Source organism: Neovison vison, chromosome 11 (genome assembly GCF_020171115.1).
Source record: "Neovison vison isolate M4711 chromosome 11, ASM_NN_V1, whole genome shotgun sequence".
In the NCBI taxonomy this organism is placed as follows: Eukaryota; Metazoa; Chordata; class Mammalia; order Carnivora; family Mustelidae; genus Neogale; species Neogale vison.
In genome coordinates this window covers 205,302,740-205,315,258 of record NC_058101.1, presented here as the reverse complement: position 1 = coordinate 205,315,258, position 12,519 = coordinate 205,302,740, and the positions used below count along the sequence as shown (strand labels likewise).

Genomic DNA, 12,519 nt, shown 5'->3' with positions numbered 1-12,519 from the left:
ATCAGTACATTCCAAGGCACACCAAGTACTCTTCAGAAAACTCTTGACTTTTGGAAAGTTCTTTACACTGAGTCAAAAACTATTTCCCTATAAAAATGAAACAAGAGGAAACCAGGGAGGGAGACAAATGATAAGACAGACTCTTAATCTCAGGAAACAAACTGAGGGTTGCTGGAAGTAGGGGGGATAGGGACAGGATAGCTGTGATGGACACTGGGGAGGGTATCCAAGCAGATTTAGAGATTTACATAAGGGAAGTTGAGAGCAAAACCAGTTTCTCTATTTTATCTGCGCTTACTGCCTGCTTTTGCTTTAGGCAAACAGAGATAAATTTTTATGTGTGCATTCAATACCAAAGAATTCATTATCTAGTAACCTCAGTTCTTAATGCATTAAGTTCAATTAACAGTATTAAACTTTGAAAATCAAATATATTCACTCTAGAAATCAAGGGTACCAGATCCTAGACCCTCACTATAATTTGTCAAAACCCAAACACAATCCCTGTCTAATAAATTACAGGGGGAAGTATTTGTGAATAAGACTGTCTCTTACTCAGTCTTCCCCACAGTTACTCAAGAAGCCAAGTCACTTAGCAAAATTAGTGGTTTGGATCGTTTGAGATCTAATTTTCTAACCAGTTTCCATATTTCATTGTCCTCTGTGAGTATGCTCTGCAGAGGTAAAATGCATCCCCTGTTTCTTGTTCACTCAGCCAAAAGACACTGACGGATCACATAATAATACCTTGCCAAGGGGCTCTCAGGTAAGAAAGGCTGAGTCACAGATCAGAAAATGATCTCCTCATCATATAGCAGATAATGGTGGGGCAGGGAAATCTCGCCAGAGTGGAGTGGGCCTGAAAGGAGGTGTCAATCTACAAAAAATTATAGTCGTAGTGTAAGACTATCCTCTAAGGGAAGCAGTGGGCTGGGCCACACTCTCATTGTCATAACACTTTGGAGCCAACAAAAGACCACGGACTTGAAAGGGATGAAAAGTCTTTCAGAAACCAAGTTAATGAGGAGGGACAGAGTGATACTAAAAAGCATACCAGTGGGTCACAAAAATCTTTGAGAAATTCCCTCTAGTCTCTATGGGGATGTCCACTTCTCAAATGGAGAATGACACAACGGTTTGATGGGTGACATCACTTGGGTCACGTTCCTCTGGAGAAAGCTAAAGGTATTGAGAATTTTATGCCCAAAACACAGGTTGCATGAGAATGGAGAGTATTCCTACATGTATTTATAATATTATTTCTTATACACAGATTTATTTATGGGAAGTCAGTTTTGCATACAGACAGATGCTTAGTGAAATGAAATCGTCATCATTCACTGTGCCTGAATTCATGTTTCTTCCTGTAGACAAGGAGATGTGGACCATGTTGAGATATGCGTATGTGTTTGAGGGAAAGAAGACAGGAAAGAGACAGAGAGAGAGAAGCTGAGATAAAGAACAAAGGAATCCTCAGATTCTGACTACCACAGGAGGACAAGTAGAAGCTTGGGCAATTGGTTTTGTCTTTTAGTTCACATATCCAGTAAACAAGTTTCTTTTCCTTTATAAGAAAATGAGACAAGAGTGCCTAATTTGGTTGAACAAAGCATGTGAACTATAGAGGAAAAAACCAGATTATAAATGACTAAAATTGGCCAGTGAGCGCTTTCTTTCCATTCTATTACACACTCTTTTCAAACTTACCTTAGCTCGTTTCCAAGCAAGTTGTATTGTCTGCAAATCCATCTCTCAGCCCCCGCTATTCTACATTTCCTTATTTTATGCCCCCTGTTTCCCCTTCCCCTTACCTATTCCCCTGATATCCCTGTAAGGCAGCATCCCATAGTATAATCTCCACTTGCTCTAAACCTGTATGTGAATCTTTGAATGTAGTCAGTTGGCACCAATGGTACCTAGTAGTTTATGGTACTTATCTTCCTCTGTTTTCACGAACCATTTACTGACAAGGAAAGAGTCTGAATTCCTTTGATAGCTTCACAAGGCCTTAAGAATTTTAGTTATTTGAAATATAAAAATAATTTGAGCACTTGCTTTTCTTCCAATCAAAATGGTATTCTTCCCATTCCAAAAATGCATTATTAATCTCACAGTTAACTTCCAATGGGACAGAGCAAAGGTAAAAGTACCAAATTAAGCATATGATCTCTGATTTCTCTTCTGAACGCCCCCACACACTACTCCTTCAGAGCTTTAGTAGAATTCTGTGATATATTAAAGTCTGCTGTCTAAATGTCAAGTAAGTATCTTGACATCTGGTTTCTAATAGATGTGTACAATCATCTCATGTCATTTATTAGACTCATGATTTCTTACAAACTTCTATTCTATATCTAAAGTTAGCAATTTGGATATAGCCTAAATATAGAGAATCTGTAGATTTTAAGGACATCTGTGGTAGCTTAAAATAATGCACAGTGAAAACATATTTTGTCCAGTGTAGGCTGAGCTAAAACTAAAAAGAAAATGTCAGTTTTATCACATTAAAATATATCCTTGCAATCATTTTCTCAGGGATCTCTGCAAACTAACCTGCAATAATTCAAAGCATTTTCAGATCATTCAATCATATTCCAAATGATGACTATCGCCTACAAACTTCCAAGGATCAATCCACGCTATAGAGCTAATGTAATGGAAATTGACAAACTGTCTGCTAAGGGTTTAAGGAATTTAATTTAATGAATGATGGTAATTTTTCAAAATAATAAAGTAAAATTACATTGGGAAATCCAAAGAAACTGATATAATTCCTTTGTCTTTTTTAGGTTATAGTTTTTAAAATTTGCCATTAACTCATTTCCATTAGTCACTGACATTGATGAAACTCTAAATTGGTACTTCAGAGTTAGGGACTGTTCTGAAGTAATTTCAGTTCTTTTTTTTTTAATATTTTATTTGTTTATTTGAGAGAGAGAAAGAGGGAATTTAAGCAGGGGGAGTGGGAGAGGGAGAAAAAGGCTTCCTGCCAAGCAGGGAGCCTGATGCAGGGCTCGATCCCAGAACCCTGGGATCATAACCTGAGATGAAGGCAGATGATTAATGACTGAGCCACCTAGGTGCCCCTGAATAATCTGTTCTTAACTGAGTGGGTCATCAACTCCTTTCTCCTCTTAATAACTATATTAGGAGAGGTTCTCTGTCTCACACACCTGCTTTGTCCTATTTCTTACTTCATAGCCAATCTTTCCCAAATTTTAAGTGCCAATGTATTCTAGATAAACATAAATATTTCAAATAAATTTTTCCTTTTCCACAAAATTTCACTATGTACTCTGTCCACTCTGCAAAGCAGGAAATTCTTGCTCTATTACATAATAGAAATGTGTACCATGTTTCTCTTTTCTTTACATAGAAATAAGCAACTTTAGAGGTGCCTGGGTGGCTCAGGTATTAAGCGTCTGCCTTTGGCTCAAGTCATGATCTCAGGGTTCTGGGATCCAGCCCCACATCAGGCTCCCTGCTCAGTGGGGAGCCTGCTTCTCCCTCTCCCACTCTCCCTGCTTGTGCTTCCTCTCTCACTGTGTCTCTCTCTCTCTCAAATAATAAGGAAATCCTTAAAAAAAAAAGAAATAAACAACTTTAATTAATAAAATAATAAATATAATCTGTGAGCAAGAGTTTATTCAAGATTATCTGTAGGGGATGGGTTATTTAAAAATTTAGCAATATGATGTATTTTCTGGTATTGGAACTGGCGAAAAGTTATCTTCTATCTAGAAAGTTGTGCAGGTTGACAACAAGTGTTGTCTTATATTAGTGTCTTGGGTTGTAATTACACCACCTCAGTGGGAACTGACCCTGGGCAAATAACACATATCCCTGACCTTTTTGATGGAGTTGTGAGAGTAAAGGGCAAAGTCACTCTCACCAGCCTTATTAACTACTGATATTTGTTAACTCTAAACCCATCATATTCCAGAAAAAAGTCTATATAAATTAAGAAGGATATTGAATTTACTCAGAATGACAAAATACAGCAACATGAAAAATATTACAGAACTGCACAGCATCAAGAAGCAAGAAATAAACGCAAGAGGTTGTAGGAGCCATAAATGCCATGGTGGCCAATGAAATGGAAAGTCGACTACTGGCTGGGATTATCAAATACAGTGTACAAATGTGCTATTTTCTTTCTGTGGGCATTGCATCACTGAATAAATGATCTGAATTGGGGCTAAATTCAATCCTAAACATTAGTTCTCTGTGATCTTAAGCAATAAGGGACTAAAACTTGAGCAGAAAACTCTTACTTCCAGACTGTGTTTGAGTTACTTTTTAAAAAATATTAAAGTTTAGTGATCCCAGGAGGTTGCAATTTATGAGTGAAATGTACCTTTTAAGCATAAATCAGGTTTCCAGAAAGCTGCTCAATATTACTGATGATTTGTTGTTAACAGAAGTCCGGTAAGAACCATTAACCAAGATTTCTTAGAGGTCCACATCACTTCTGGGAGGCAGGGAAAGAAAGATGGTACCATACCTAATGTTGAATTAAAATTTTTAAAAATGTGAGGGCACCCACAGAGTTTTGGTGGTTTTTCTAGAATTGGCAGCAGAGTCTACATTTATACCCAGCCCTGATCTCTCTCTATTCTCTGCTCGTTTTATTAGAACAGCCTCTGCTCAGATTGGAAGATCAGGCACAATTTGCAAGCATTCCACTTAATGGTAGCTGAAGTTCTGGTAAAACTTGACAGTCAAATTAATATATAAATTAAGTCTAGATTCAGTTGGCTCCTGATCTTCTGCTCTGTGTCCTGGAGTCATGGTAAAGGTCAATGTTCTCTTGGCGTGTGTACATAATCACAGGGTATTTGTTTCTTCATCTGTGACACTGCCTCCCTACTCATTCGACACACAGCAACGTGAACATGCTCTCAGCACGAGAAGTGGTGAGAGGGACTTACATGGTAAAGACGTCGAGTGTGTCTCCAGCCGTTCTCGCCATCTCGAAGTAGGTCTGCAGGATGTTGACTGTTCCAGAGAGTGCTTCGTGGCCACAGCCACAGAACAGAGCAACCCCAGCATAAAGCAGGATGGTGGCGATCAGGGAGGCGTAGGGAATGCCTCCCAGGCATTTAATACAGCACTCAAAACACCCTGCAGAAGACCAATGGAAAAGAGTTAGGAATGAATATCGTTTCTCCATCTAATTAATTCTTAGAAAGATGTGAGCCTTATAGGAAAGCATATTTGCATTTGTAGGTGGTATCAGGTCAACATGCGCAACCAACCTGCCCTGGAGGGTAGAAAAATCAAGTTCCTTAATGATAAACCCATTGTCCACAGAGAAGAGGATATTAAATTCCCTTGAAGTCTTCTTCTTCTTCTACCCACAAACCAAAGGAAGCCCTTCCGTCCTGACCCCGACTTCCTGTAATAACCTTCACCACGTGCACCACAGCATTCTGTCTTGACTTTATTGCTGTCAAATTTCATCTGCTTCTGTTTTTAGTTCAATGACATTTATTCTATGGATCTCCTTTTAGCTGTGTTTTAAAAATAGTGGGTCAAAACCTGTTTGTTGTGAACCCAATTTAGTGAACTTTGCTCAGCGGTTTTTAGGAGGGAAAGAGAACAGACTAGGCAATACCCAAGCACAGTGCACTTAGTAAAGCAAATCATTTCAGAGGCTTTTGAGTTCAGATATTAATTTATGTTACCTTCGTAGTGACTCAAATATGAAATCTACTTCGTGCTGTAGCACGTAATTGAAAAAAAAAAATAAGAAGGGTACTGAAAAATGAGAGACCAGGATGGGTAAAATCCTTGTTCTACCACTGTGCAGTTTTTGGCAAATTCATGCTTTTCATTTCATCATTTGTAAAAGGGTGACGGTAAGAATTCCCCTCAAATAATTCTTGTGAGCAAGTAGGTAATCACACTACTGGGTATTTACCCAAAGAATTAATTCAAAAAGATATATGCACCTCAACATTTATAGCGCATTATCTACAATAACCAAATTATGAAAGAAACCCAAGTGCCCACTGATAGATAAATGGGTAAAGAAGATGTGGCCTATGTATACAATGGAATATGACTCAGCCATAAAAGGAATGAAATCTTGCCATTTGTAACAACATGGATGGAGCTGGAGAGTATGATGCTAAGTGAAATAAATCCGTCAGAGGAAGACAGATACCATATTTCACTCATATGTGGAATTTAAGAAACAAAAGAACAAAGGGAAAAAAAGAGACAAATGAAAACAGACTCTTTACTCTAGAAAACAGATGGTTACCGGAGAGGAGAGGGGGTAGGTACGGGTGAAGAAGTGCTGGGGAAGAAAGAGTGTATTTGCCATGATGAGCACTGAGTAATGTACAGAACTGTGCAAGTCGCTCTATCGTACAACCAAAACTTTTAATATGATACTGTTATGACATACTGTATGTTATGACGGTATAATATGACAATGGATGTTATTAAATATAATAAATTATATAAATATAATAAATTAAATGTAACAAACTTATTACATCTAATACATGTAAAAATTTATCATTATATTTAATAAATTTATTACATGTATTAAACATAATAAATTATAAATTTAATTTGTATATTAAATTACAATTTATTTACAATTAAAATGTAATTACATTATGGTGAGCTAATCCATGAAACAGTGAGTGCCATGGACTAACCATTCAATAAATGTCCGGGCTACCACTCCTAGACACACCTTTAACTGTATAAGATTAACGATGATTGTGTTGTAGTATGGTTTTCAAAAATACTTTGACTACAGGAATCACTTCTGCTTTTTAAAGTTTTGTCACATTAGTCTTTTGAAAGACAGCTTTCTAGTCTATGACATCAGAAAAGCATGGTTGTTCATATTAAAAATAAGTGTCAGAATTTGCTAGATATCTTGCAGGAGCTTAACTAGAAAGGCTTAAGTGTGTATGTTCTGCAATAAGACATACTGACTAGGTACTCTGTACCAGCTGCTGGGAAGAAAGGAAGCCTAAGTAAGGGGCTGCAAGGCTCAAAGCAACTTCTCAGATGATCTCAGTTCCCCTGCAACCCCCTGTGTGTGTTTGTGTCATCGTCCCCCCACCCCCAAATCCCCTCTATATATTCTACTCCAGAGATTTCCTCCCACTCCTCTCCTTTTGGAAATTCTTGATTAAATTTCCTTTTGTAATGCTAAAGCCTCTCAAAAGCTCTCTATCTAACTGGCTCTTCCTTTCTGCAGAGATAAATAAAGGAAGTTGGAAAATGGTTTGTTATTTACTGTACTTAAGTCACAGGAAGATCTGTGTGCACTTTATGTAGAATGCATATGTTTATAGTAACATACAATGCATGTGACCATTGTAAAGTTCCTGTGTGAAGTAATTTTGTATTTAGAGAGTGGTCCAGCCTGCTAATTTTCATACTGATCATTGGAACTGGACTTCTTCTTCTTCTTCTTTTTTTTTTTTTTTTTAAAGATTTTATTTACTTATTTGATAAGAGACCACAAGTAGGCAGAGAGGCAGGAAGGGAGGCAAGGGGAAGCAGGCTGTTGCTGAGCAGAGAGCCTGATGCAGGGCTCCATTCCAGGACCCCGAGATCATGACCTGAGACAAAGGCAGAGGCTTAACCACTGAGCCACCCAGGCACCCCTGGAACTGGCCTTCTTGAAAGAATTATGGCTCACCTCATCTGCCCCAGAGGCAAAAAAAGACATCTGAACATGTCTTCACTTCCACAGCAATTGTTAGTACAGAAAATCATTTCCTGAACATTCCTTCCCTGACATACACACACACACGATGTGGGGAAGTAGAAAAGGTTAGAACAGCCTGACACTTCATATGATAGGAAGAGACTTCGCTAGCAGATGGATGAGACCAGAGTGTGCGGTCTCTGAATATCACTGAACACAGTTTTGAGTGGAGATTAACAGGATAGCAGAAAAATCTTTGAACTATTCTTTGTCTTTCCATGTTGTAAAAAATTCACCTTATTGATTATTTAGAAATAAAGAATAAACAGAATTGGTACCAACACAAACAGGAGTTATCCTTATTTTGGCGAGTGCCCCCAAATAGCCCTATGATTTCAAATCTAATACCTTTGTGATTTCTCTCCTCTACTATTCTGGAAGAATTCGATATAGGTACCTGGGACTTCTTCTGCAGGCACTGAGGTATCAAAACCAAATTAATGTAATCAACAAAAGCCTTCGGAATAGAAGTTTAAATATAAAGAAAAAAGTCCAAACGTTAAATTCATCGATAGGAATTACCTCTCTTGGGGTCTTATTAAAGCTTCTAACAAAGCAAAAATAAAATCGCAATGAGGCCCAGGGGCAAAGGAAGTGGGAAGCCTATAGATGATCACCAAAACGCCACTGAAGACTTTTGCTTAATTCTGCCAATCTGAATTCTGATTGAGTCAGGTTCTACTTATGTCACATTTTCTCTGTTGTGGTTTAGATGGACCATTACTGGACCCCCATGAAAGCAAGCCTAGTTACCTAGACCCCATATATCTCAGGGGAGGGAGGGTGGTGGTGGTTATCAGTGTCACAGTTGAAAGGATTAGTTATAGTAATGCCTTTTATTTTTAGAAAAACATGAGATCTCAATACTACGGAAACCCAAACTGATAACCCCAGTTAACCGGCATTTCTGAATGAGTTCAAGATCTCCAAATTAAATGCAATATTTCTTTTACTCCCTATTTAAATGCTGCCATTTAAATCCCTCAGAATTATATTAACCCTATTGACGAACACAAATTTCTCTAACCCTCCCTTACTGCTAAGTCAGGCTACACCCCGTCAGTTGGAGTCCTGATCCTCTGCAAAGCTTCCACTCAAAATAAAACACCTGCAGAATCTTATCAGGCACATTTTGCTCTTGTAATGGGCTAGTTCCTAACTACCCCCTGTCCTCCACAGGGCCTGAGCTGCCTATTACATTTAAAAGAAGACTCAGAACTCCCATCTGGGGAAGCAGTGCAGCATTTCTGCCTTCTCTCCAGCTGCCAGAATCCCACATAGTTGCTGGCAGGGGAACTTCTTTCCACCCACAGTGAGAAACAGCCTTGGCAGAGCAGCAGAATTACCATGGCAACCGCGCTCTGGGGCCCATGACATGCTCCCAACAATCATCCTTTAAAGCTGAGGATTCGACTGCCCCCCCCACCACGTTTCCACTGCACCTCGAGATGAGAAACCACTCCATTTAATGATTATCAGCCAAAGCGTCGTAAGTGGAGTGTTGGCACTGGAGAAAATACATTTTTTGAGAAAATCTCTATTAAAAACAATAAAGACTACTTTACACAGGAAACACTTTCAAGACTAGATATGATGAGAATAGGCCACCGATTCTCAGGTAGAGGTGCTGGTTCAAATACTGAACATGGAACTTGACATGCTATCCAGGAGATACTACTGGTTACACAGAGAAGTGCGTCTCATACATACTAGTTCCTGGTTGCATTTTCTCAAATGAATGAACACTATGCCTTTACTTTCATATTAAAAAAAAAAATAGTTGGGTGCCTGGGTGGCTCAGTTGGTTAAGCAACTGCCTTCAGCTCACATCATGATCCTGGAGTCCCAGGATCGAGTCCCACATCGGGCTTCCAGCTCCACGGGGAGTCTGCGTCTCCCTCTGACCTTCTCCCCTCTCATGCTCTCTCTCCCTGTCTCTCTATCAAATAAATAAATAAAATATTTTTTTTAAAAGAAAAAAAAAGCAAAGGAATTACAAGACTTTCTTTTCAACACACTCTAAACATTAGCATTTATCTGATATTTAGTGGGGTTACACACCAACTTGTCCTAATATAAAAATTAAAAAAAAAAACCACAGAAGTTCTTGACATACTCCATATTTTTCAGAAAGAGGAGATACATGATTAATGTACTCCCCTTGAAACATCGTGAAGTAAACACAAGCCTTTGCCTTCGCTCATTCCACAAAGTGCACCAAGCACCAAGGTAAGTCAAGGGGAAAGAATGTAAAGGAAAAAGAGCCTGGAAGATAAGCAACTGAGAAGAGAGGCTAGCAACACAGTGGTGGATTCTGGAAATGAGACTGACAATTTATTCACTGATAAATACCTCCTAGCACCACTTACCAACGAGTTGATGCTTTCTCTACTGAGCTACAGCGACACCTTGGTCATCACCCCAAGAGGTCTGGGTGTATTGAGGGGCTGTCTGTTTTGGTCCACCAGTGCCCTGGTCTGTCCCTGGGCCAATGTCACACTGCCTTACAATATGTTTTCACTGTGGTGGAGACAATTCCCCCATTTGTTCATCTTCCTCATGTGTATCACGCTATTAATGGCTCTTCTGCATTGCCATGTAAATTTCTGAAACAGTTTGTCTGATTCCACCATTTAATAATTGGATTCTGACTGGGATTTATACACTAATTTAGTATCTGGAAATTTTGCCAAATTCTTTTGATGACCTTCTGAATTATTTTGATTCTGTGAATTACTCTGAATTTGTTGATAATCAGATCATCTGTGGAAATTTTGAGCTTTCTTTCTTTTCATTATTTGTACCTTGCATTTATCCTTCTATAGGCTTATTCTGTCAGATAAAATGCAACGACAAGAGTAGAAACAATGGGAAAAGGGTACCTTTTCTTGTTCCTCATAATAAAGAAAACACTTGCCATGTTTTACCATTAAGTGTGATGTTTGTTGCTGGTTTATTGGTTAAAGAGGTAACACACTTTTCCCCATCTGTTGAAATAATTTTGTTGTTTCCTTTTATCTGCCATTTCAGTAAGTTTTTCTAATTTAAACTAGCATTCCTGAGAAAAATCCAACTGAGTCATACTGTATTTTTCATACATTGCTGAACCCGTCATGCTAACATTTTGTTCAATACTTTTGCATTTATCAATTCATTCCACAAATAGTTCCTGAGTCTTCACCAGGTGCCCGGCAGTATGCTAACTGCCAGAGCTGTGGAAGTCAGTCAGTCAACAAAAAGCTCTGCTCTCTTTCTAGAAGCAGAGACAGACAATAAGCAAGATGCAGAAGTAATAATATATATGAGGTCGTGAAATGTGCAGAGAGAAAAAACCAAAACAGGGAAGAAAGCATAGGGAACATGGGAATAATGATTTCAGTTTTTTCAGGAAAGGAATAACCAAGACGACATTTTAAAAAAGACCTGCAGGAGAGAAAGGAGCTGTCGAAGAAGGAGAAGAGGGTTTCAGACAGAAAAAGTAGATGCTAATGTCCTGAGGCAGGTGTGTGACTAGAGTATCTGAGGATATTTTAAGAAGCCACTGGTGGTAAAATAGAGTGAAGGTGAAACAAAGGAATTTAAAATGAGGCTGAAAGTGTAGTGGGTGAGGCTAAGGATATCTGTGTTAATGAGTGTAATGAATGTGACTGACATCTAATTTTTGCTCTCTTGTTTTGCAGGCAGGTTTATCCCAGTCTTATAAAGTGACCCCCTTTTTCCATACTCTAGGATTGTGGGGCTGTCTGCATCAGCTTTAGCTGCACCATAAATATTTGGTAGAACTGGTTAGTAAAACCATTCAGAGTAAGTGTGTACTTTGTGGGAACAATTTTAACTACTGATCTAATTTACTAATGGTTATAGAACTAATCAAGGTTTCTATTTCTTTTTAAGTCTGTTTACTTAGTTCAATTTTATAGGCATTTGGAAATTTTATATAAGATTTAAAATTTACAGTCAAGTTGTATGTCATTTTGTTTTACAGTATTTTTAATTTGTTCATCATTTGCTCATATTTCCTTTTGTCTCCTCTGATGATTCATGTCCTTCCTTCATTTCTGCACCCCTCCCCTCCTCCATTCCCCCCACCACCTCCCCACACCTTTGTCTCTCTTCTGCTTCTCTCCTTCCCTATTCTTAGAGTGCATCATCGGGACGCCTATGTTGCATGTTCCATGTTTGCTACAAAAAAAATTTCAATTAATTTTAAACATCATATTTTATTTTTCCATTCAGGCTACAATATTTCTAACCCAGATTAGTAGTGGGGCTCTCTGGCCGCTAGAGCCCACTCAGAAACACAGGCTGAGAAAGGAGACATCGTCTGGAACATTGCCCATCACAACCTCAGAGTAAGAAACAATAGGGAATCTCACCAGTTCAATATTCTGAGCTGCAAGTGACAGGTGCCACTTCTATTCCCAGTCCAATGGCTAGATAGAGTCAACACGCCTCCCTCTCAACCACAAAGAACACAAAGTACAATTCTACCATATTCCCAAGAGACAGAGGGCCCTAAATACTTAGCAAATAGTACTAATAACTATCATAATAAAACCCCAATGGTTTTCCAATATTGTTATTCTTTTCAAACAACCCATTTTGCTTGATTGTTTCATGTGTCATTAATTTGTTTTGAAATTATTTCTTTAATTTTAATTTACTGGGGTATATTTTGCTATACATTTCATAATGTCTTGAGATGGTTGCTGAGTTCATTAATTTTGGGGTTTTCTTTTCTAATAAAAAGATTTTTTAAAAAGATTTTATTTATT

The 12,519-nt window shown here is 38.3% G+C and overlaps 1 protein-coding gene across 1 annotated transcript in view; it reads right to left on the bottom strand.

Annotated features, from left to right (window-relative positions):
- GPM6A (glycoprotein M6A) overlaps positions 1-12,519 on the bottom strand; it is a 155,327-nt gene that overhangs the window by 42,024 nt on the left and 100,784 nt on the right. The window contains exon 2 of the mRNA XM_044225706.1: positions 4,932-5,124. Within this exon, the coding sequence (XP_044081641.1) occupies positions 4,932-5,124 (193 nt within the window). The remainder of the gene's footprint in view (positions 1-4,931; positions 5,125-12,519) is intronic.